General features: G+C 39.5%; 1 protein-coding gene and 1 long non-coding RNA gene across 10 annotated transcripts in view; one reads left to right on the top strand and one right to left on the bottom strand.

Moving 5' to 3' along the window:
* Positions 1–26,844, top strand: part of DNM3 (dynamin 3) — a 555,606-nt gene that overhangs the window by 523,937 nt on the left and 4,825 nt on the right. For 3 of the 9 annotated variants that reach the window (XM_025430309.3, XM_025430314.3, XM_049112293.1), the window contains 3 exons: positions 595–821; positions 1,515–1,772; positions 22,012–26,825. In XM_025430309.3, coding sequence (XP_025286094.1) covers positions 595–821; positions 1,515–1,772; positions 22,012–22,081 — 555 coding nt within the window. In that variant the 3' untranslated portion in view covers positions 22,082–26,825. Of the gene's footprint in view, positions 1–594; positions 822–1,514; positions 1,773–6,521; positions 6,897–22,011; positions 26,826–26,844 lie in introns of those variants that run through there. The other 6 variants (XM_049112292.1, XM_049112290.1, XM_025430316.3 and 3 more) reach the window with 3 other exon arrangements.
* The window catches only part of LOC112648612 (uncharacterized), a 37,012-nt gene continuing 15,234 nt past the window's right edge, over positions 5,067–26,844 (bottom strand). The window contains exons 3-7 of the long non-coding RNA XR_004817598.2: positions 26,607–26,702; positions 15,742–15,832; positions 14,307–14,386; positions 7,876–12,878; positions 5,067–5,314 (exon numbers count right to left, since the gene is read on the bottom strand). This is a non-coding gene — a long non-coding RNA (uncharacterized LOC112648612). The remainder of the gene's footprint in view (positions 5,315–7,875; positions 12,879–14,306; positions 14,387–15,741; positions 15,833–26,606; positions 26,703–26,844) is intronic.

Genomic DNA, 26,844 nt, shown 5'->3' with positions numbered 1-26,844 from the left:
CTGCGCCACCCAGGGATCCCTAAGGTTCTGTTTTTAATAGAACTTCACTTACTAGTGCTAATTCTACCGTTGGGTTGACATTGAAACCTGGGATCTTCATACTACTCCAGTGATTGTGGTAAAAACTAGTAAAAGACTGGGAATATGAAGGAATGGATAACTTGTGCTATGACATAGGTGTCTTTACATCATTGTTTTCTATTGAAAATACTGCTGCTTATCTTCTGGTACCTGCCCTCATTTCTATGCCAAGCAGCCACAGACAGCATTGTGGAAATGCTTTGCATTGCCAACAGGCCCTGTTCTGGTGATAGCAAGATTTAGTCCTCTTTCACCTAATCTAGGTTTTCCTTTAGTCCACAGCCATAAGACAGAGGGGATGACTGTTCCTGCCCTGGTACTGAGGATTGGGAGGACAATGGAGAAAATGAGAGTAAACAAATACACATATATTGTACATCTTGCGTGCATGATGCATCATGAACTTTTTCCCAGAGTGAAATGTTGCAGACTTGGTCCATGGGCTGTGAACCAGTTTATACCATTTGATCACTCATGTATTCCCATTTTTACTTTTCTGTGGTAACCTGACAGGTTAAAGATTTCATAAATTCAGAGCTCCTAGCACAGTTATATTCTTCAGAGGACCAAAATACTCTGATGGAGGAATCTGCTGAGCAGGCTCAGCGCCGGGATGAGATGCTTCGAATGTACCAAGCCCTTAAAGAAGCCCTTGTGATCATCGGCGACATCAACACTGCCACCACTTTCACCCCTGCACCGCCTCCGGTGGATGACTCCTGGATACAGCATTCCCGCAGGTAGGAAAATAGCGCCACGTCACCTGAGGCCTGCCAAGCTTGTCCGGGATCATTTTATGAGTGTGCTTCCCTAAACCAATATGAACCGAAAGATTAAAGAGAAAGAAAGATATTTAAGTTCAGGAGTGAGAGTAAAGGTCAGATTATCTCAGCTCCCTTCAAAAACAAACAATATATCCTTACAATGGAATGTTATACAGTCCTCAAAATGAGTAAGACAGTTCTGTACTGAAGTGAAGAGACAGCCAAGTTAATGTGAGGCTTTTTAAAAAAAAAAAAGTAAGTTGTAGAATGTTATGTTCTAATATGTATAAAACAAGAGCTTATATATAGAGAATATTGTGTTGTGTCATAGAATATAGTTGAAAAGGATACATAGTTTCCTTGTACTGGTTGCCTCCACAGAGAGAATCGTTGGGGGCGAGGGGGGGGGGGATGTCCTTTCCACCATTTACCCTTTTATACCTTAAAAAATATATATATTTAAGTAATCTCTACACCCAAGATGAGCTCACACCCACCACCCCAAGATCAACAGCCGCTGGCTCCTCCCTTTTACAAGTTGCACTGTTCCTAAAAGGGATCTGAGTTCCTCAATCAGAAAAAAAAAGACTTTTTACAAAGCAGCCAGGAAGCCTTAAAATATTTTTTTGAAGATGCCTCCAAACTGAAATGGATCTCGTCTGTCCCCAGGTCACCCCCTCCAAGCCCCACGACCCAGAGGCGGCCCACCCTGAGCGCTCCCCTCCCGCGGCCCGCCTCTGGCCGAGGGCCCGCGCCCGCCATCCCCTCACCCGGACCCCACTCGGGGGCACCCCCGGTGCCCTTCAGGCCCGGCCCGCTACCCCCTTTCCCCAGCAGCAGCAGCAGTGGCGGTGGCAGCAGCGACTGGTTCGGAGCGCCCCCACAAGTCCCCTCCAGGCCCACGAGGGCCCCACCCAGTGTCCCCAGGTAAGTGCACTGCCCCCTGCGCAGGCTAGGGGGATGCTCTTTGGTTCTCTTCTGCTAGCCTAACAGACAGACCTTATTCAGATAAGAAAATTGCAAAAATATTTTCATACACATTTGCAGTTTTCACCCAGGAGGGGTATCATGGGAAAACCGTGAAGCCTGTGACACCATTTAAACACCAATATGTGGTCCAGACCTCTCCTCTATCAACTGGCACAAACTAAGTGGGACTATAGGAAACTGGGTCCAAATGAATGACATTTGGGCAGCTGTTTGTATAATTTGAGAGAGAGCTTTGAAAGGAAAGAAAGAGCCATGGCTGGGTTATTGCAAGCTGTGTGCTCCATAGGTCATGAGAGTATCAAGAGCTAAGGCCTCGCCTTCTCTATTACCAATGGAATTCCAGAAAACCACTCACTTCAAGGAATATTATCCATTTGCCCCCTGAACTATAACCCTTAAACCCAATATTATTAACTTTAATGTAGTCTAAGTAAAAACTGGGCTGATCAGTTTGCAATATATTAAAAAGAAAAAAAACTGTGCAGAGAAATTTTAACATAGACATGATGATTGCTATGTGCAGTCACTAACCATATATGAGATGGAACATCATACATTTGAATTAATACATCTTGGCACGGGTAAGCAGATTTTCCAGGCTTACTTGTGAAACAAAATAGTGAATAAATGAAACTTGAAACATGTATATAGTTGAAGCTATATCCTCATCTTTGTACACTTATAGTCAAACATGTACAATGTGTATAATTAGAGATTTTAAAAATAGAAGGAATTAGAGGTTTTTTTCTCGAGATCAGAAACTTTAAAAGAAAACTAGCTCATACAGAAATTTAATTGTTTAAAACATTCAATTCAGACTATTATAATATTTGTATGCTTTATGAAGGAAAACCTTACTATGCGTGTACCATAAAAGAGAAGTGACTTCCTCCCACCCACGAAGCCTGAGTCACCTCACTCTCTGATTACGGGGCTTACATTTATTTTGATCTTCAGGCTGTTGGGTGTAATGAGGAGAAGGGCTATCTTAAACTAGTAAACAAAGGGTGGTGTAGCAGGAACAGCAGGGGATGTGGAATCGGAAGACCTGGTTTGCCACAGACCTTGCACAACTCATTAAACTCTGAGCTAGGGTTTCCTCATCTATGAAATAGGAACAATTTGAAAAAGGTTGTTGCCCAAATCATATGTAATGAGCCTGATAAACTGTAAAGCACTGTGGTTGTTAGGGTTATCATCACTTTGGTCCTAATCAAAAAGGATATGTGTACTCTCAAACCTGTATTTTTTTTTTCCTCTAAAAATAAGGTCCAGCTTATACTTCATTTGGAACGGAGCTAAATTTCTAGTAATAATAGTAAAAGTAATAGCGATATTTATTGTGCTCTCAATGTATGCTGGGCACTATTCTAGGTGCTTTGAAGGTATATTTTTGTCTACTGCTCACAACCACCCAAAAGGATAGGTTATTATACATTTTACAGATGAAGCCCAGAGGTTTAAGCAATTGGCCCAAGACTGCTCAACCAGACCCTAATGGAGCTGGGCTTTAATCCCAAGCAGTCTGACTCCAGAACCCAGTCTTCCAACCACAATACTAGGGTTTCTCAACCTTGGCACTGTTGCCATTTGGGGGATGGGGGGGTGCTTGTCCCGTGCATTTTAGTATGTTTAGCAGCATCCGGGCCTCTACCCACTGGATTTCCAGTCATACTGCCCCAGTTGTGACTACTAAAAACATCTTGACATTGCTAGTGTGTTTGGGGAGGTGGGGAGTGGGGTGTAAAATCCCCCTCCCCTTGAGGATCACCACACTACATTATTGCAAAGATTTTTCCCTCCATGTAATAAATAAATAAATAAATAAATAAATAAATAAATGTCAGTGTTGAGCCTCACTGCAAGCAAGGTTAAATTATTGTTTTAGGAAATTTCAGACTGACTGGGAAAGTATCTGTTATTGTGCCAGGAAGGTGTGGAGACCACTGGGGGGCAGGGTGGGGTGTTGAGAGTGGGAAGGCAGGAGTCCGAAACAGGAGCCTCAAAATCGGCTGTTTTGTCTGTTTAGCTATAAGAAGGAACCAAAGCAACCTGGTGGTGCCTTTCCTCGGGAATGAACATGCATGTCTTTGTTTGCTCGCTTGGCTGCTTTACCTCTTTGTTTCAGATAAGCTGGCTTGCCAATCCCTTTCAGAGATACTGCTGAATGCTAAACTGATTTGTTAGGCGGGATGGAGTCACCCTTTCCAAGCTCACACACGGAAAGAAGGTAGCCAGTAGGAATCGGAAGCTCCAGCTCTAGCTAGAGAAGGGGAACCGCAGGTTTAATGCATCTGTGTTGGGGAATTTATAGGACAACGGTTATATTATTCAAAACTTCTAGAATATTCTCAACTTGGAGCCAGCCCTAACTTGCCCTGGCCTTGCAAAGAGTCTCAAATGTAAAACAGAAATGAGCCTTCAGAGTAAAAGAGGAAGGAAGGTTGGTTTTTGTGCTGAGCCTTCAAGTTTTAGCGCCAGCCAGTTCAGTGCAACGGGAGGGAAACCCCTCTTGGGTGGGGGGGGGTCACCTGAGAGAGACCCAGAGAGACTCTGTCAGGATCCTTATGCCTATTAAAGTTTAGCTTTAGATGAAGAATTCTGACCACATAAAGTCTGTTTTTAATAAAAGCCAGAGCAGGAATCCTACCAAATGCAAGCCAGAAATGGGGTTTAAGATTTCAAAAAAAAAAAAAGAAAGAAAGAAAGAAAAGAAAAAGAAAGAAAGAAAAAGAAAGAAAAAGGAAAGAAAGGAAGAAAAGAGAAAAAGAAAGACAAAGATGAAAAAAGAAAAAAGTTGAGGGGAAGCTCTTGTTGAAACTTCACCTTGTTCTGTTTATTTATATATTCTCTTTTCCCTCTTTCCCACTCTGATTTGCCTCCATTTTCTCTATTAAAACCTGAGAAAAAAAAAAAAAGGTTGAAATGCCATTATCCATCATCTCCAGGAAAACAACCCATAGCTTTCCGAGAAGGAAGTTTGACTTTTTTTTTCCTAGCCTCTTTACTTTCTTAAGGGCCCTTTCCCCTCTTTTATCTGAAACCAGAAACTCCTAACGTGACAAGACAGTACAAGCCGTGTCCCGCCGGCTCCCTGTTGGGCTTTAATATTACAGAGGCAATAACGGAACTTTTAGAGGCAAAATATTCTACATCCGGCATGTGCCTGTACAGAGTTTTCTTCCGGATAATTTTCGACTTCATTAGCAAGTTATGATTTTGACGTTAGGAGCATATACACCTTTATTTTAACCCTACTCAGATGTAATGAAAGCACTTGCTACTGGACAGAGACCATGAGCGTTCGGGTGTGTTGGGGTTTTTTTGAATTATTTTTATTATATCTTTCCATTCCAATGTAAAGGAAGAGGAAGGAATGGGGCGGGGGGAGTCGTTTTCGGCCCAGCTTTTCTCAGCCGCTCAAGCTGTTCTGGTTTCTGTGCCCCGAGCCTTCGCCTTCGGTGAGGGAGCTGGAAATGCTGCAAACGACATGCCTGTTTAATTAGTTCCACCTGAGCTCGGGGAGCATCTCTAGCCCAAAGAGACTCACCAGTGGGGATGCTTCTGTCATTAGTGAGTTGAGTGTACACAAATCTGATTTGTGGAACGTTGTCTATTGCCAGAATATCTGGCTTGCCCCCTCCCCTCTCGCCCCACTCAACTTCTCTGAAGGGGCGAAAACCCAGTTTGAAAATCCCAGCCAGTTGCGTTCCTGTTTAGCAAGATGATCTGAAACAGACATTACCACTTCTTTAGGGGCCCCGGTCTTCTTACTTGAAGATCCTAATCTTCATCAAATATTAACTTTAGGGCTGATGTAGCTATTTTCGGTTACGGCTTCTTAAAATTAGTTAATTGGGAATCACAGCCTTTGACATTAACAGAACAAATTAACTGAATCAGAGTGTGTTTTTCCTGGCAACAGCTGATTCTGGCATTATTTTACTCATTTGTCTTCTCCCCTTTCCCTGGACTAAGCTATTTTGCAACGGTCAAAAGGGGATAAGGGTGGGAGGAAGGGTCCCTATCCAAGGAAAAGCAAACTCCATTTACCTCATCACGCAATCCTCTATTTAAAAAAAAACAAAAAACTAAAAACTAAAAAACTGAAGTACTTTTTTTAACCACCCTTGTCACCAAGTCTGATGGTGTCTTTTAAAAATGGCAAAACTGAATCATAGGAAAGGATTTAGCTTTTACTCCAGCTCATCCACATGACAGAAACACAAGATGGAAACCAAGAAATGCTCCATTGACTCTCTGGTGAGCCCAATAGTGAAGCTGACATCTCGTGCTGCACGGACAGCCCTGGAGCATCATCAAGATTATCACAGGGTTTCCCACTTATGCCCATTCTGTGACTTACTCATTTTCCCTGACTTTACATGGCGCACTTTGAGAGTCTCATCACAGTCCCACGGTCTCAGTAATTTACTGCAAAGCCAACCATGGCAAAAGTTACAGAAATCTCTCTCCATAAAGAGATAATTGGTGCACTCTTGGTCTTGTCTTTAAGGAGGTAAAAACCATTTGGTTCTCTTTACAATTGAATCTTGTTTTACATGTTTGACCTTGATACACTGCTATGCTGTATCTCTTTTCCGTATTTTATATGTTGATCTAATGGACATTAACACAGAATCCCTTTAACTTAGGGATAAGTTCTCCTTGTTTTGTTTTTTTCAGCCAGTCCCCCAAATTTTGAGTAAGGACATACCCACGATTCTTATAAGTTTGTCTTTGCATCCCTCACATGAAGGTTTGGTGCCATGAAGGATGAAGCTGCTGAGTCTTGAAGTCATGGGTTCAGGGTACACGGACAATTAAGCGACTTTTGTGACTAGCCTGTGTCTGATTCTCCTGAAATCATGTCCTGGAAACATCCTGACTTACTCCCTCCTCAAGAGCCCTCTAAAAGTATGACTTCTTTTAGCAACTGAGTGTCATTTGGACAAGTGATGAATTCGTCTTGTGATTTCTGATTTCATGAGTTTTTTATTTTCCCCACTGTCCTTCCCCTTTAAAAAAACAAATAAATAAATTTATGATTAGGTATTCTGATTTTTCAGGAAACGGTTTTTATTTTTAGCGACTGGATTTAAAAGTCATGGAGAGATTTTTTTTTTCTTTTTTTTTAGTATAAATGCCAAGAGTGGAAACAACTTTGAGGTGTTCTTTCTGATTCTTAGCATTATTTAAGGCAATTTTGTGAGACTGCTGTGTTATAAAATTTGTTACTGAAATCCCAAATGCAATTAATAATTTGTTGCAGGTTCAACATGAGTTGAAAATATGATGCTTCATATATTTTAATGAAAATAGAAATTTGGCCATAAACTGTTCACTAAAGAAAATATTCAATTTAATTTAAGCCCCTCAGTTAAATATCCCATCAAAATCACTCAAATTCCACAATCTGTAACATAATATTTCACTGAGGTGAATCGATGGTTAATGACAAGAGTTTTTCATTTTGCAGTCTTGGTTTCCATCTGGTTTAAGTGAAGGTAAAATTAGTCTGGTGGTTTCCTTCTTGGGTCTAGCAAACTTGAGTCTACTTTACACAAACATCTCCATCCTGCCACAGTGCGGAATGACTGGCAGTCTGTTCAGGTGAGACCCAGGAACAGAACTACAAGTGTTCTGAAGGTCAGAATTTGGGACTTTTGCAGATGTGTCAAGGTAGACTTCAGATTGCCTTTCTGCTTTCAATGTGTCCCTTATCTCACTTTTCCAAATATCTGAGGCTGAGGGGACGATAGAAGAAAAAGAAAATAAGAAAGGATCTACATACGACCAAGTCCAAGCAACCAGAAATGCAGACAGGCGGCAGGCGGCCGTAAATATAACAGTATGCTACTCCTAGCCCAGTGGTAACTGGCATTAAGTTAACCAAATACAACTGCTTCCACATCCCGTGACAAATAATAGCAAATAGTTCTGTCATTGTTCTCTCTGGGGTTCTAAATTGCTAAGCTTCAGCCATTGCAAGGAAAGCCTTTCTGAGTTTCAGGATACCCAGCCCTGCCCTGGGTCTCACCTGATTGATGAAGACAGCCAAGACGGGAGTCTGGCACGAGAGCCACTGACCAGTGAAAAATGCACAGTAAATGCTTATTATTCTTCCTGTGGCCAGTCAGCAGCAAACTGTCACCAGTTGGAATCTGCTGAATGTTCCTATATACAAGTTGATGTCAGCTCAAAAGGAAAAGAAACAAAGAGAAAGGAAAGGAGAAGAGAAGTGAATCCCGCCCAGTGTAAGCAGACAGACACGGGCTAGTACTTCCCTTTCATCGTCGCCTTCTTTTGTCTCCTTTGCTGTAAGAAAAGAATGATTTTACAGAGAAAACCTTGACATGCAGACAGTGTTGGTTAGATGGCACATTTTTTAGTGACTTTGGAGATTCATAGCACAATGTGATGCGTGGCTCTTCCACCTCCAAATTTTATCCAAGCAGCATGCTCCGAGAAGCTGCTGGGCGCTTCTTCCTTCCCTGTGACTTACCAGCTACTGTGAAAGAAGCGAAATTCAGCTTACTGGAGTGGCTCTGGCCGATAAACAGCCAGGAAATTAAACATGAAATTGTAAATGTCACCTCTTTCACTCAGAACGGGCCCTAAATGCTTACCTCCAGCAATATGAGAAAGGAGAGGAGGATTTAGCTGAGGGTTTGATGGCTTTTGTCTGCTTGTCATAACTTTATTGCCGCTTAGACGTACAATTTTTAAATGCCCAACACTGAAATCCTTTAGCTTACTAGAGCCAACATATTGTAACCATTGTCGGGGGTGGGAGGGGGGAACCTCTGAATCTAAACACATATTTACACCCTTTAGTTGCCAAATGAAATCCATCTGGCTTACTTAATGCTGTTGCCAAAAGAATATTACACTTTTGGTCTGGCCAGTATTTTTAAGTGCAGGGGAAGGGGGGTTGGCATTGGAAGGACATTGAGTTTGAGAGATTCTGCAGGTGTATTGACACCATATTACCTGTATTTCGATGAAAGTTTAGATCACTTGGCAACTCTGATCAAAACTAGGAGAATTTCTACCTAGGGCAAAGTCTAAAGCCACAAGGTATTCGGCAGCCTCATGGTGTGGTGTCGTACTTTCTTTTCCTTTTGGCTGCTTTTCAGGCACCAGAGCCACATGATAGGCAAAACCACAAATAGCAAGTGCTCTAATTTCTGGAATTATTTTTTTAACAATTCCCATAAACACTAGGAAATGTCCATTCCTGCATTCCAGCCAAAACGATCAGCTCATATGAACTGAGAAAGGACACATTCCATCCAAGGATTTAAAAAAAAAAAATGGTTAATCAAAATGGCAGATGGCAAAATCCTCCTTCACTCATAGTCAGTGGCAATGCTGGGCCTTCTTGACTTCCATTGTTCAGACACAAGGAGAGTTCCATATCTCCATAAAGTCAACATTTTCCCCTATTGAGATTAGTTAAAATGCTGAAAAATAGGCTAAGGTGTGAATACTGGGAACCCAGTAAATGTGCAAGTTGATACGAAGTTTAGCAATAAGTTACATTCCATCCCTGCTTTGTTTGTGGAAGGGCTGAGGAAGCAACAGAGAGGGAGAATGATGTGAAGGCCTGGAAAACCACAAACTAGATGCACCGCCACACAGGCATCCCCAGGCTTCTGTGGCAGTTTCGAGAACCGAGAGGAAGTGAGAGGTGTGAGAAGGTGGCCTTGGGTGGTTTTGAATATGATCTGGGAAATGATTTTATTTTACAATTCAAATATACCAGTCGCCTCCACCATGTAAATATTACCTATTTCTAGTTTCAGATTTGCATGAGGCAGCATTATCGACACTTCTCTTGGTCAGTATATATCACACTGATCTATAATGAGACCGCTTAGGAGGGTAGATGAGGAAGACTTTGTAGCCCAGAAAGTCTAAAATGAAATTATTTCACTGGGGAATGGATATTTATATACGATATATTCTGTATCATGTGTATTTTTTTAAGTTTATATTAGGATTGTTCTCAAAGCCAATTTTAAGAGTGAATGAATTTTTTCCTTCAAATAAATCTACCCTTAGCATCACATTCAAGGGACTTTGCCAGAAAGTCTATACACTGCTCCACCTTTAGACCACCATTTACGGAGGAAAAGCTATAAAACCTGGGGAAAACATCTACTTATTTTTAAATCAACTAGAACTTCTTTTTGCTTCATGGTAGTGTTGGAAAATATTTTAATAACTAAAATAATAAAACTTCATGTGAGGCAAATTCTACCTTAATTATTGCCTCTTGGGGTGGAAAATTAAGGAAACATTAGTAAATGTGTTAACTAGAGAAACCACTGCAGTAATTTCCCTCCACATATCTGGATCCGAAGTCAAAATAAAATCCATGCTACACATATTATTTGAAAGAAAGCAAACTTGTCGTTTTAGCTCAACAAAAGTAGTATCAGAGCACTTGGGACTGAAATTGGTGGACCCCAGAAATCCCAGTGACTCATCAGACTTCGATTAACTTAAATGCCCTATCGTTCAGTTTAGGAATCTGTAGTGAGGGGTGTTGCTATGATTGCTTGATTTGTTTTAATATTTCAAACGCTCTGCATTTACCCCCCTTAGCATCCTATTACTTGAAAACTAAGTATATTGAAAACTCATTTTAAAGCACATCATCTTTGAATAAGCATGTTGAAATAGTGTTTTCCTCTGTGCTTGAAACTTTAGTGTATGACTGACCACATCTTTTAAATTTCCTTCTTTTATACTATACCTGACTCCTCCAACCCAGGACCTTTTCTCCACGTGTAGCTATTCAATATACATCATGCATTCACAACCCTCTAGGTGACCAAATGACCTATTCATGCCACTAGCCATTGCTACTTTGTTGTTCCAAAGTCCCCTGGCCTGTTGAGCAAGGAGAAAATATTCTTGAGGGTTACAAGGTATCTTGGTAATTTATAAATACTTTCATAATCTCCATAGACTGTTGAGCTTTCAGTTAAAATGTTATTATTTTTATCATTAAAGTTTGCTTTTCTCTTTTTTTTTCCTATGGATTTCAGGTTACTTATTAAATGTGCATTTTGAGATGTAAGAATATGTAGCTAGAATAACAAAGGTAGCTCTGACCACTGTCTCCAGAGAGCAATATATTTAATCGGGAGAGCAGGGTTTTAGAACAATTTCTCTTTACTGCATTCTCATTGCACTCTCACTTTGTACCCTAGTCCTGAGTCCCTTTGTCTCCGGAGGGCCCTCCATCCAACTACACGGAACAGTCATCGTTCAGTCACTTAGTCGGACACCTGCCTCCTGCCTGTGTTTGGCAGGCCAGCAGGATGAGGAAATAATCAGAAGAAAATGTTCTGGTTCTTTGACCTCATCCACATACAACATTATCCAAAACCATTTTCTGTGAGTGAGGACAGAGTGGCTCTGAGATCCCTTGGTCTAACATTCTGCAGGAATGTGGAGGAACAAAACTAACTTTTCTGATTCCTTCTAAGATAACGGAAATAGAAATGATGTCGGCCTCTGCCTGTCATTTCGGTGATGTTTACAGACAGACATATGCAGACATGTAAGCCTTTCACTGGTAAACATTTTGGCTTGACTTTCTCCTAGCCCAACTGTCTTCTTAAGCACAGCTCCCCATGGTCATCGCAGCAGTGTTTTCCTGAAAGCATATTTTGTGAACTATTTCTCCAGGATGATGGCAGTTTTCTTAAGGCAGATGCCTAAAAGACATATGGTTTTCATAGATTTTTCCGTCTAGACTAGCTTTATTTAGTGATTTTTGGTCTGAATTGGTCTAGTTAAAGTTTCTGTAGAAGCTTGTATAAAAATTTAAAATGTGGGCATACCATTAAGGTGTAAAACAAAAAGTTTGACTTCTTATTGGCAATAGATTAAAAGGGATTGGTTGCAAGTTTCCTTCAGGTTAAGTAATTCTGACCATCCTGTATGCCCACTCGTCCATTCCACTCCCACAACACTGTTCAAAATGGAAAGGCTTACCCCCAAATCCTATAACTGTTATATTCATATACTTCTCAATGTTTTCCTGAGTAAATTCTTTGTTTCCAGTTGATGTGTGTGTGCGTGTGTGTTAGAAAGCTATAATTCTTTCTGCAGACTCTTTACATGGCCCAGGGGACATATGATTCCTTGCCCTTTTAGCACCAATTTTTACAAAGAGAGCATTTCCCTCATTTTAGAAAAGCACCCATCAAGCCACTGAGTGAAGGAGAGGGAGCGTTTGGGAATTTTTGTAGTGCTGCCAACCGCTGAGAAAAAAATCCATTTTTAAATGCAGTGCTGGAGCCAGTGTCCCAGACTCGAGTAGAGACAGTATGACACTGTAGGAGGAAAAGAATGGCTTCTAGACCTGTCTCAAAGTCGGCCTTTTGCTCTCACTTTTGTAAGAGCTAACTGCCACGGCTCCAATCCCAGTTTAGCTGCATCAGAACAAGGAGGTTCATGGAAGGTGGCACTGGGGGTGGGGAATGGGGGGGTGTTGGTGCTTCGGCCTCGGCCAGGATCGTCACCTGCCTGCGCGCTGACCATTTAATTGGACTTTAGTCACATGTTTGTCCACCGACATGGCAGCTTGCAAGGCACAACTGCTTCTCTGTTTTCCTGTGTTTGCATTAAACTTTTTTGTTTTTAAACTTTGAGCTCTGAGACATGTTAGAGCTCCTCCTGCTGGATTTCTTTTTCTTTCTTTTCTTTCTTTCTTTCTTTCTTTCTTTCTTTCTTTCTTTCTTTCTTTCTTTCTTTTCTTTCTTCTTTCTTCTTCTTCTTTCTTTTTTTTTTTTATCACTGGGATTGTAATTAGTAAATGGTAACTCTTTGTCTCCATTTTTGCCACTTGGACTGAGAGACATAAGTGGCCAGAGGAATACCACGTGGTACATTTCAAACTGGCCTTTGAATTCCCCAGGTATCACAGTCAGGCAGAAATGAAACATTTGTGCAGCATAAATCTTCTCTTAAGTCTTCAAATTCTTCAGTCTCTATGTGTTGTTGTTGTTGTTGTTGTTGTTACTAAAATAAAAGACATTGGAAAGTGAAATTTGCCATCAAGATTTCTAGTTACATGTTTGCTCTGTCTGAGGTAAGACCCCAAGTCAGATACTCACACCTGCAAGGTTCCTGCTTTCTACCAGAGAGGGGTAAAGAGTCTTTTCTGTCTTTCTAAGCCAGAAATGAATGTTACAGCTCTGTGTAGACCTTCGAAGGGTCGTCTTTTCCCTCCCCATCCTTGCCCCCTTGTCTTCTTCCCACTGACTCGAGATGACAGAGGAATGTGCATCTCAGAAGTGGACGTTGCCTCTCCCAGTAGCTGGTTCTTAGCACCTCCTTCCCAACCTCTCCTCCTTCCCCCAAATGGCGGGGTTGGCCAACCCCTGTCCCTGGTGCCTGAGCTGGGAATGAGGGGAAGGGCAGACAGAAGAGGACAGAAGAAGATGAAGAGGGTTAGAAATAGTTGTGCCCCCGCAACATCAATGGGACTAGGTTTCTACATCATGTAAGTTCTTGGAGATCTCTTTGGGGATTTCTCGAAAGAGAGAGGGAGAGAGAGAAGGGAGGGAGGAAGGGAGGAAAGAGAAAAAGGGAGAGAAATGGGGGGGTGGGGAATCATCGGAAGGGACACTGCCTAGCTTCATTCACTAGCCACGTGCAGGTAAAGCTCTTTTCAAACCACATCCTTTCTCTCTGTACGATTTTCTCACCATTGCATTCCTCTTACCTTCTGCTTTTTGCATCTCTTTCCTCTTTCCCTCCATCCAGTTTATCTGTTATCAGTGATATAGTACAGAGGCTAAAACATTTTTTAAAATCTCGAAAGCCGGGCTTTTGAGGAATCATATTTTAATATAACCCTAAACCCTGGAAGTTATCTGTTTTATGAATTAGGACTCAGTGCAAAACAAATAATTTTGTCACTTCTGATAAAGAACAAGACAACACTTGGTTTCTCAAACTGACAGCACTTTTTCTAGTTTTTTTTTTTTTTTCCCTCACACATACTATTTCCTATTTCTGAACTGCCAGTCCCCTCAACTTCCCTTGTTTTCCGGAGGTCCTTCTGACCCCCTTCCAGTCCCAGGCTAAGACTCCAGGGGCCCCGGAAGCTCCTAGGCACAGTCCTGTCATTACCAACTATCGCACTGTCATCACAGTTTCTTGTCTCTCTCCCAATCTCGGAGAGATTCCCAGGCAGGGATCACGTCTCTGGACATCTGACTGTTAATACAGCATGTAGCACGTAAACAGGGCTTATTGAGAGAATGAAGAATACAAAATGAGTTGACATGCAGTGCTAATTCGGAATTTCTTTTGGAATTAGCCCAATGTTTAGTATATTTTAAGGACCAGTTTAAACATAAACACTCTATCTCGTTCTGTTCTATTGAGAACCTTGCCTGGCCAAATGCTACTGTAAAACTCTTTTTTTTACAAATCACCAACCGAGCAGACTTAATGTGGGCAAATCGTCCTTAGGCTGCCTTTTTGCTGCAACCACAGAAGTGGAGAGATCGGTACCATCCCTGTGAATGAAATCCAAGTCAGATATTTAATATCATGTAAAGCAAATGTGGCAAGGGAGGTTATGTTACCATTTATCTCAGAGACTAATTTATACAGGATATTAGATGTTTGTATCATTGAATAACAATTGTGGACTGTTTTCCCCCTTATGTTCTTACTTCAAATTCTGTCAACTGATTCATACTTTCCCAGTGACACATGTTATAAAGGCATGGGTTCATTTTCACAGGGGAAAGAAATGCTGGCTCTAACATGTAGCACGAATCATATTAGAGAATTCTTTAGACCCTTTAAGTAGACTCCAAGTCCTATGTTCTTTCCAACATCTACTGTAAATGATTCTTGGACAGTATCAGCTCATTTTCTTACTAAGCTGAGAAGGCCAAAAATATGCTGGATAGCAGCCTATGGTATTTTCAATAATAAATTACAAAATACTGTCTTCCATGTGGACCATATCCTGACCATTGTGGCATTTTTTTAAAACAGCCTCATAGCTTGTAGATATGTAAAATCTGTCTTGTTAATAAATGCTTAAAATAAGTGAAGCACAAACACAACTGTGTTTAAAATACTGCATCTTGTTATCTGATAGAGCAGACATTTGCAAGAGGAAGTCCTGGATCCTAGTCAGTTGCCATTCCATATCACCTAGCACCGTGCTCCTGATTTGTCACTGGGTATCTGCATTCCTGTACACTGAACTACCGGTGGGGACGCTGCCCTCTGCAGGTGCTGTGGAAGACTAGGATAAGGAATAATCTGGGTTCTTAGGAAGTTTATAATGTCATTCAGGTGATAAACTGTGTGTACACTCTATATACATGCTTTAACCTTTGAGAAATGATCCAAGGATTAACTAATTCAAGAGGTTCGTGGACAAACAAGGCATTACTGTTCCCGAGAGGGAGATACTCTGGGCATCCCCCAACCAAGCTTCCCGATGCCACCAGCGCCATTTTATTTATTAACTCTTTTAAAAAGATTTTATTTATTTTTTCATGAGAGACACAGAGAGAGAGGCAGAGACATAGGCAGAGGTCGAACAGGCTCCCTCTGGGGAACCTGACACGGGACTCAGTCCCAGGACCCCAGGATCACAGCCTGAGCCAAAGGCAGATGCTCAACCGCTGAGCCACCCAGGCGTCCCTACCAGAGCCATTTTTGCCTGGGTCTGCTTTAAAGACAAGTCCAACAGAGCCCAGTACAGGAGATGCTCTTTATGGTTTTAGAAAACTCAGAAGCAGTTTTTGTTTTAGTTCTATTTTTTCTGTTTTCTAAGAAATTCACCAGATGTAGTCTTACTTCTTGTGGTTCAGTACACAGAACCCTTCATTAAAAAAATTTTTTTTACCTGTTTCATCAGTAAGATAAACAAGTTGGGCAAGTTGGTATCAGATCTTTGTGGCTTCTAGAAACCTGGGATGTATAACTCTCCCATCCTCCTAAAAGTAATTATATGTAATATGTAATTATATGTAAATTGAATTGTTGAGACAGATGTATTTTAAAGCCTCAATTATATTTAATAAGTAGAACTTGTGGTATAAGAGAAGCCTATTACATATCCGTTTTTATGCAAATACTACCCTGGTAGACAGATATCATTCCTCTAGATGTGTTCATCTTTATCTTTTTTGAGGGTTTTGTTTTCTTTTTTGTGTGTGTGGAGGAGTAGGTTCACCTAGCTAATTAGGTGGACTTCAGTCATACATACCCTTTCCAAAGATGAGAATTTGCAATTCATGTTTACAGATGCTTACTTTCCTTACTTACTGCCATTTTCATAAGCAAATACAAGTGTCCCTAAGCAAGTAGGGGGTGATGATTAACAAGAAAATTACCGGAGTATACTATCTTAGTTATTATAAAATAAACCTAAAACTGAGCTGACCCATGCTTAAGTCTAATTCCCAAATGTTTCAGAGTGTTTCTACAACCATTTCTTCACCCTTCTTAAGATTTTTTTCCCAGTACTTTCACTTTTTGCTTGTACTATATCTGGCAAGTGGTTGGAATTGCTAATAAAGCAAGCTCAAAATCACTTACTGTGCCTTAGAACAATGGTTTTCAAAACATGGTCCCAGGATCAGCAGCATCAGCAGCATCTGGGAACTTGCTAGAAATGTCTCACCCTATTAGAAACTCTGTGTGGTGCCCAGCAATCTGAGTTTTAACAAGTCCACCAGGGACTTATGATGCACGGTCCAATTTGAGAACCATTGCCTCAGAATGTGCTAATGTAACTGTCCAATAGAAAGAATCCTGGAAAGGGAGCCATGAAATCTTGGTGTAAACATAGAAAAGGAAGGAGACTGAGCTACACAGATCCAGTCTGGCTCACACATTTACCAGTCTCATAATTCCCACTCTGACAGAGAATAAGGGCAGGGGCAGAAAGACCAAGCCATTTCAACAACCGGTATTATGCTACCTGACAGCAAGAAACTAGAGAATCCCCACATGCTGATGCACCCCACAAGCAGTTTGCCTGTAGAATTTTCTATATATTCTCTCTCTCTTTCTCACTATATATATATATATATATATTCATATTCTCAACCCTACAATGATTGGCCTCACATCATAAATACTCAGAACCCGCTAACCCAAAACAGAACAGCTGAAGTTTTAATCCTTCCGTTCTTAGAAGAGAAGTGAAAGAGACAGTAAGACAAAATAATGCATTCTTCTCTCTTATCAGTAAAGCCAGGTTCTCCCTTTCAATGCCACCCACCTTGTGTGAGCATTGGATTTCCTTACAAAAATTGTCATTGTCCAAAAGACTGTAAAAGGTTCATCCCTGCAGCTACGAATGCTACAAGTATTACATCTCTCCCTTTGATTTGGAAGCAGAAACATGGCTCTTCTGTCCTAACCATAAACCGCCCACACACAACACAGTGTTTCAATAAACACTAAGTGATGCAAGATGCTCCATTTCAATGTAATGGGTTACTTAATGAAGCCCATCACTAAACAAAGCAACTGAGGAAAATTTGGTACAAAACAAATAACTTTGCCCAAAACAAACTGTCTTATGAGGTGAATGTCTTTGGAAACTCTTTGAATGGTTAGGAACTAGACCAATGAAATGAACTTTAACAGTAAACCTTAAATGTATTTCTGGTGTTGAAGTTGGCAAATACCATTGCTTATTAAGAAAATCACACAGAACAACTTAATGCTCCTCCTGAATTGCTTTCTAGTAGAGTTGTATTATTTTAGAAATGAAATGATGCTCATTTTTTTTCCAGAAGGGTGGGGAGGGGGATCTTTCAGGATTTTTAATTACCAAGTACATATATGAGTTACTTTGACCTGAAACTGAGCATATTTTATAGATGTCATAATTATTTTTGAGTGAACATGATAGAAATTTTGTCTTTAATTCTCTCATTCATTCACCACACAGGTGTGGGTGCCTATTTATTTTATTTTAGAGAGAGGGAGAGTGCATTAGAGTGAGGGGGACAGAGGGAGAGGGAGAAAATATTAAGCAGACTCCATGCCCAGAGTGGAGCCAACGTGGGGCTTGATCTCACCACTCTGAGATCATGACCGGGAGATCATGACCTGGACCGAAATTAAGAGTTGGTTGCTTAATCAACTGAGCCACCCAGACACCCCCACTAAGGGACACTTTTAAGAAGCTCATAATGGATAGATTCTCCCAATTTTATTTTTTTAAATATTTATTTATTGGAGAGAGAGAGAATACCTCACATGGAGCAGAGGGAGAGGCAGAGGGAGAGAAGTGGCTCCCCACTAAGTGGGGAGCTTGTTGCAGGGCTTGATCTGAGATCATGACCTGAAGAGAAATCAAGAGTTGGAGGTTTAACCACCCACGGACCCCAGGGACCTTTCTCCTAATTTCTTTATTAAAAAAGGATGCCATGAGGAGCACCTGGGTGGCTCAGTTGGTCCAGACTCACAACATTGGGCTCCCTGCTTAGCCAGGAGTCTACTTAAGAATCTCTCTCTTCCTATACCCCTTCCCCCACTGGCATACTCCCAATTTCTCTCTCTCCCTCTCTCTCAAAAAAAAAAAAAAAGGAGAGAGAGAGATATTAAGAGAGAGAAAGCATGTCATGAGCCCAAGATTATGCTAGGTTGGGGATATAGTGGTGAATAAGACAAACGAAAGTCCTGGCACAGAGCAGAAAGTTGCAATCCCCTAGTCTCCTGCCTTGCTTTCTTTCTGGACTTGCCCATTACCATCGTCCTTTTCTAGTTCCATCAGCATAGTCCAAAACTGGGGTGGAGGTTAATGAGGAGCAACTGTGCCATCATAGCATTTAAATCTCTCTCTTCTCTGTCCCCACCATTGAGCTCTGCCCTTCCATCTTCAGCACATAGTTTCTAGTTTCTTATAAATTCATTGTAACTATTGTCTTACATCTTCCAAGTTTTATATGTTGCAGTTAAAATCACATTTGCCCCTGCTTTGACCACATTGTATTTTCAAGCTCCCAAACTATATTCTTAGAGTCTGAATTACAAAATTTTGTCATTTTTTTCCACTTAAAATGGGGTACAATAGTAAAAACCACTTGTATACTTGTCTATCCCACTCATCTTCCATTCTAAATAGATTGTGAGCTTTTAAAAATGATTGCAGCATAATGCAGTTCACATAGTAGATGCTCAATAAATTATGTATGCCACATAAAAACTAGAAGGTGTGTTATAGATCATCTAGTCTGAGTCTCCGGTGCCTGTGAGGGGGAAACTGAGTCTTGGAGAACCTCAGGTGGTTAGTGACTATACAAATTGGCAGTTGGAGGCATCCACATCTTTTGACTTCTGGTCTAGAACTCTTTCTGTGTAAACTCAATAATAGCATCTCATAAACACCTCAAAAATATTCCTGGCCCCAATGGATCTACTCCCTTTGATCTGGCCTATGCTCTAACCTGGCCAAGCATCTCTGTTTAGGCACTTTTCAGCCATTCATTTGTCCATTATTAATAAATATTTCTTCACTGCCTTCTAATCTAATAATGTGATTACATTATACTAAATGCTGAATACACATAATAAATACAGAGTATATGGTCTTTGCTCTTAAGGAATCTACTGCAGGACATAGGCAATAATATAGTAAATAAATAATCACAAACAGGGTCAAGTGCTATGAAATACACAAATATCATGAAGTGATTGGGGATGGGGTGGTTGGAAACTCTAGGATGGTCAGGAAGGGCTAAGGAATGACATTTAAGCCAAGAACCAAAGGATCAGAAGAGAACCCGGTTTGTATTCCTTTCTCTCTTGGCTACAGCCCTTAGTCCAGGCTATCATGTATGCATGAAACAGTTTCCAACCCACCATGCCACATTGTACCCTGCCCCTCAATGAATTTGTTTTAAGATCTACTTTAAAAAAAAAAATCCAACCCAATATTGAATCTTCTGGTAGAGTTTCCTTCCTTCAAATTCCAAACTCTGGCCAACCCCTCCTCTCCTTCCACCCCGCCATAACTGCTTAATTCTAAGAATACATTTCTATGGGTTATGTGACTATTTATCAAACTCGCTGAGGACAGGGGGCTTATTATTTAATGTTTATTCCAAACATTTATTAAAGAATTGAGCAAATACATTACAGGTAACATTTCCAAGGGTAAAAATCCTACATGTTGCTGTAGCTTTTTTTTCTTTTTTCTGCAACAGCAATGACTTCCCAACATATACCTGTATGTAATGTGAAGATGAGTGAGTATCACAAGCATTCATAAATTGCTTCTTACTTCTATGGATAACTTTATTTAGTTGTCAGTGCCTAGTTGTACAGTGGCTGAATGATAAGCACACACCACAAGAACAGGAAGATGAGTGAGACACAGCCCATTTCTCATCAGTGAAGATAAAACATAAAAACCTAATTAGGATTGATTGTGATGGTTGTAATAGACGTATGTTGAGATGCTTTCGAAGCAGCTTTATTAAGATAGGGAGAGGTAGGTTAGAGAAGACGTCGGGGAGGTGAGCCTCGAAGGATGGATAGCACTTCTAGCAGAAGAACAAAACAGCGCTGAGAACATAATTGCATAGAACATCATGCTAGAACATCGTGACTCAAGGTTCAAGATTCAGGACATAAGCCAAATAAATATGGCCATTTTAAATGAACATGAGCAGTATGCTAGTGGAAGGGCAGTGCTTTTGCATGGACACAAGTAAAAAGGAAATCAGGGGAAGATTTTTCCCAGCAGGGAATAGCCAAAACATGTCAGGTGGTCAGAGTAGCCAGTATCCTCTCTGCAAAAAGAGGACTTTTTTTTATTTTTTTTTTTTACTCAAATCAACAACTAGTATTGATGGTTTAGTTTGGTTACTGTGCCTATCAGATATGTCTAGTCAGACTTTAAGAAATCTAGTGCCCACCTAATAAGGAAACTAGCATAAGGAGTTAAATTGAAATGCACCTTCCCAAGGAAACCTTTCCTCTAAAGCCTCTTGGACATTTTTCTGGTGCAGGAGCAAAAAGGAACTCTGTTAATATCTAGGAGTTTGTGCCTAAGGGGCCAGTATTTGTACCATTAATGAACAATATCTCTTTTGCATTTTTTCCTTGACTATCTAGATTTTATACCTTTGTGATTTTTTTCCACATTTCATAATTGTTTCCTTTAAGTTTTCTATCTTCACTTCTTCATACCTGAGAAGGGACATTTGATTTAATCATATTAGTGTTTCTAACACAGGAAAAATTCTGTGGCATGACTATACTTCCAAAAAGGATCTTTCTGAAACAACCAGTGGGACAGTTTTATCAAGAAGAAAGGTTTCAGTTTGCAGAATTTGTTGAATTTTGTCGGTTATAAAAATTACTCCCCAAAATACTACATATGAAAGCAAGTACACACACACACAGAGATCCTAATACATTTAGGAAATAAATGGATGTGTTCAGGAACTAAAGAGCATTACTACGTAATGTTGAGATTCTCACATACAGTAATATTCATTATCTGGAGTTTGTGTATTGGGCAACCTCAGCTCTCAGAAACATCATAACCAACCAGAAAGTGAGCAATACTCCTCCTGAGCCTATTTACACTTACTGTAGAGAATGCAAAAACCCTGATTCTCTGGTTTTCTGGTGCCCTTCAAATTAGAAATAAAATATAGAACAAATTGGAGGAGGCTACTGCTAAAGGCAATGAAAAGTGATAACTAGCATTCTGACAGTAAAAAGAGAATATTACATAAAGGGAAATAAAAATTCAAAAATCATCATCCTCTGAGACCTGATATACCTTAAAAGTTCCTGGAGTAGGCATAATGTAACACAGTTTACTCTATGCAGTCATTCTCTGTCAGCTGAGAAATGCACAGGACATTTCAGATGGTTTTTAAATGATTTGGTGTTTGGGTTTTTTTGTTTTGTTTTGGGAGGAACAGCTTCTGTTTTGAGAAAGATTTGCATATGAAATTTTTTGTTTCAAAATTCTAGATGAATGAAAGGTGACAGTGTTCAAATCATTACAGATGGCAACCACCCCTGCTGGCCTGTCTGCATGGGCATGTGTATGATGGCTCTTTCTCAGTGTCTTTGGGACAACCTTCTGCTTAGATATTCTACTTGTTTCTTTACCTTTCTCTTTCTCTCTTTCTAGCCGGAGACCGCCCCCATCACCAACTCGTCCCACTATAATCCGTCCACTAGAATCCTCCCTGTTAGACTAAACGAAGTGTCTGGCATGGCAATTAATTACTAATGAATTATGCGAAAGCAACATATTTGATCAGTAAATCATGAGTAGTCGCATGTGTGGACATCAGTAGGCAAGTAACCAGTTTTACTAATGCATTCATTACTCATCTTCGTTGCTCATGGTGTATCAAACCTTTGGAGTTTGACTCTTGAAAACTGCTGACCCTTCAAGGCTTTCTATGTTGTACTGACCAAGGGTAGGTTTGTATAGCAGCCCTATATTTTGGAGACCATTTGCCTACCCAGGTTAACCACCAGGTAGCCCATTAAGTATAATTCTTAAGAGCTATGAGATGGTGGGCTTAGACCTAAGCCATACATATATTTATTTTCCCACATTCTGTTTTGGCTTACAGAAATTATGTTGTCCATTATTAATATTTCCTTCTACTCTATACTTAGCTATTTAGATCTCCTTTCCTTCCTCTTCATTTCATAGGACTGCTAGGAAGTGATTTTTTTAAAAAAATTAGGATTCCTTAAGAATACAACTTTTCCAGAAGCACAAGATAGCTTGCAAAGGAAAAGTTAACGCATTGCTTGCTCTAGAGAGCTTCTCTTCATACCAATGTGTTTTGCTTCATGCTAGAAGCATATTCAACAGCAAATCAAAGCTTAATTTTCGGTAGTCTATCAGTAGATTTGGCTAGTTAGTTTCAGAGTTCAAGGAAGAAGCAAAATATCACATCTCTAGAAGTGTCTGGAAACATATAATTTATTTATTCACATATATATTCATCTCCTTATGGGTTACAGTGACTGACATGGAAGATATTTAATTTTTCAAACTGAGCTAATTTTAGGCATAGCTAACTACACATTGACACAAACTCCAGTTTATTTATTTATTTGGTTGGAGCAAAACGTTTTCTCTTTCCATGCTAATTTGTAATTCCCTCATGCAAGAATTTATCTGCCTTTAAGACTAGTTTAACATAACTTTCCATCCATTCTAGGCTTTCTTAATATATCTTGAGCCTTACTCTGGGATAACTGTTTTCAAAAGGAGCCCCAGAATGAAAATAAAAGTCGTTTAGTAAGAGATGCCATGGTTTAAGAGCAGAGCTCACACTTTTACAGTTGTAGGATTTCAGAGTCTCTATACAGGTCATTCCAAATAATGGTATTAAGACATCGAGATCTAAAGCAACTTGGCAAATGCTAGCATTTCAAAAATTTACAAAATCCTTTTAGCCTGGGGGTTAATAGTTCAGTCTTAAGGCTGAGTTTTAGACTACCTAGGACCAAATGATTAGCATGTAGGAAACAGCCAGAAGCCAACTGGAATTCCGTCTGCTAACTGTTCCCAGACAGCAGAGCAAGTCCTCACTGAATAGTGGCGTCCCATGACACTATTTCATATTCTACAGAAGTAAATCAGGTTTCACCAACTGAAATGTCTCCCTTTGAAAGCAGCAAACATGATTTGTATGTTAACTTCACTTTAATTTCCTGTGTACTTTATACCCAAAGCAGACACCCATAAAGTATGAAGTAAAAACTTTCAACCATTATTAAAAAGAGAACTTGCCAACTTGAATGACATTGTTTTGAAGTTATTCTAAAGGGTTACAGCTAGCCCACTTATAATAGGCAAAAATCAGAGAATACAAGATTTACAAAAAGAACATTTCAACTTTTAAGTTATAAGTTATTGTATAAAGAACAGCACCCTAAATCTTCTCATATCTTTTTTTTCCCTCATTTGAAAAAAATCTTAACTCTTTGTGAATGGAACAGATATGCAAGAGACATAATGTGTGTTTAAAATAGTGCTGCAGCTAAGTGGGAATGTGTTATGTAAATGTCCATAGTAAAATAAATTATCTACAGAGATCTTATCATAAAATTCTCTCCTTTTAGGATTCCCTTTGCTTCTTCCTTTGAATTCTCTAAAATAGGCAGCTAACATTATATACTTCGGGGTTTGGCTTTGTGCTAAATGTGGTTTTGCATTTTGCTGTATTTCAAAAATTTCCTTCTGTTAAAGGAAAATATTGTGGATAACCACTGGTGTGTTCTTAGATCAGCACAAACCATGTCGAAGAAAATTGGAGATGTTTTTCCAACTTTCCACTGATCTTATGTAGTCATAAACAATGGCATTTGTCATATTTGGCTTTTGCTCTCAGATTATAATCCTACAGTTTCACTGTCCCAATTGTCTCTGTTTGTAGGCACATTTTTGTCCTCTCACTTCTCAGTTATTTCTAGCCTCCCCTGGAATTCCAGAAGTCATGCTGGAGAACACTTTGTTTGCTGCAGTACTATGTCATATGATTAGTATTAATGCCATTTCCCAAAGGGTTTGCATCCTGCTAAAAGGAAATGTAAAGGTGAATGAAGTCGGAAGCTCTAAGATGTGTTTAAAGTGCATTGTCCATACCAGGCCTTAAGGTGGGAATGTAGCTTAATGAGCTTTCTAAGAGTTTCCCATACCACCTCTTATCTTTTGTGTGGCTTCCTCCTGATTGCTCTGATGTGGTCTACACAATAGATGTCTAGCAAAATAAAATAAAACATACAATATTTTTAGGATTTGGAAGAATTAACTGTATATGTTTGTTTTATAGGTACATCACTTCTTGTCACATGCTAAATATTGCATGCTTATTGACTAATTGGAATAACCGTTTACTCAAGTGTGAACAGATTATTGAAATAGTATTGATTTAGAACAGATATATTGCATTTCCAGAAGTCATCCACCAAGATCACTCTTCTGAATGTTGCTTATAGCTGTCTTTTGTAGCACAGAAGAGCAGTAGGGTTTATTAGTAAATTGCCTACTTTTTCAGATTCAAACTCATTCTGTTCCAAAACATAATGAAACCAGTTCCTGTGATATAACTGTAAGCCTTCTAAACTTAGAATTTAAAAATAGTCATAATAGATTAATTTTATGACTTTTTAGTATAGACTGTAGCCATAATTCTCAAATATGAAATGGGACCTAATACCAGTATGTGATAAACGTTGATGTTTTCTGTGTACAAACTTCTTTTCTATGCATGTGTCTATGTATACAGTATATACATGGTGAATTCATTTCTGTAAGTACTGTGTTTTGTGCCCCTTTGGGTAGGTAGGTTTAAAAGCACTTGTTAAAATGCCACAAGCATGAGTGTGAATGTATGTGCACTGTGTATATATGGTATGTATGGGTGTAAATATTTATGTATACATGTGCTGTATGTGTGGGTATGAAAATATTTTTTAAACTGTTAATACAAGAGCTCACTTTGGAGGGTCTGCTGTAATACATGATAACAGTGGTTCATGTAACAATGATAACATACATGAGGCATACAAAATTTTTCCAGGACAGACACAAAGCTCAGAATTACCATGACAGCACAGTAGAGTAACATCCACAGACATTTGTACCTAAGTCCACAACACTGCTATCTAAGAAGAAATTACCTTTGCCAAATATAGTGTAAGATCGGGAAACATACTTTTAAGCTATCTGATTGGAATTATAAATTATTCTTGGATTGCTGAGCTGAATCTTGAAAAGCTTAAATTGGTCCACATAGTTATTCTTCATAGTAAATGTCAAAAAAATAAAGTGGAGGGATCAAGCAATATAATAAGAAGAGCAGACTTTTTGGAGTAAATTTATCAAAAAATGTAGGGAAGAAGTTACTTAATACCTCAGAGGTAGGTCATCCATCTCCTCTTTCAGGTAAATATTTCTCATTTGGCAAACCAGATAAGTATTTGAAAGATAAGTATTTGAGAATAAAGCCTAAATAGTAGGTCTCTGAACTGTGGAACCCACTCAAGGGAGATAAGATATGAGACTCAAACTGAGAGTTTTATATCCATTTCACCAAGAGGAGCTGTGAGCTCAGAGTTTAATGTGAATAAAGCTAGATGAGTGTAGAGAAACAATATTAGTTCATTAGATCACTCACTCCTTTCTTAAAAGTTCAGATGTGTCTTCTAGATAATCTTAAGTCATCCTGTCTAGTTGGTATGCTTTAAATTGTGTGGTGCTCTGTATTGTGAAACTTTAAGAATATTTTGAAGCATATGTAGTATATGCATTGCTACTTGTATATATGTGTAAGAATGTGTATATGTGTGAGAGCAAGAGAGAAAACTCAAGGAAGAGTCTCCTGTTTGTCTTAAGACCTGTTCATACTGGTATATACTGGTGAGACTTCTCACCACTCTGGTCTGGGGTTTCACACATGGCTCAGCTCAAGGCATTCATTTCTTAATTTTTACCCTTTGAATTCCTTAAACTCTGCTCATTGTGTAATATTTTTTTAAGTATTATAAAAATTACTCTGTCAACCTCTTGCATTGTCTGTTGCCAGTTTGATAAAAAACGATTCCTCTCAACCAGAAATTTCACCAATACTTGATTTATGATTAATTTCATATGTACAGCCTTTGCCCATCTATGTTTCTTTTTTCTCCCTTTTCTGAATCAAATTCCTCTTTTGCTTTTTTATGAAGAAGCAGTGTGTAGAAGCAAAATCTTACCTTCTCTGTTGATTCTTTAATTAATTTGAGCCAGAATACTTTCCACTGTCTTCTTGGCACTTTCGAGATTTCTTACTGCTGATATATGGATGGACTCTGTGAATGGAATTTTTGAAGCAAGTTTCTCAAGCCTGTATCATTCTTGAAGGTTACATGTACCTATTGTGAAAATGTGAAGCTGTATTTCTGAACTTGAAATAAATGATAACACATGAAGGACTCCCCCTTCCTTGTTCTT

The sequence above is a fragment of the Canis lupus genome, chromosome 7 (genome assembly GCF_003254725.2).
Source record: "Canis lupus dingo isolate Sandy chromosome 7, ASM325472v2, whole genome shotgun sequence".
NCBI classification, from domain to species: domain Eukaryota; kingdom Metazoa; phylum Chordata; class Mammalia; order Carnivora; family Canidae; genus Canis; species Canis lupus.
Note: the sequence above shows the minus strand (reverse complement) of the source record. Positions and strands in the feature narration are given on the sequence as shown.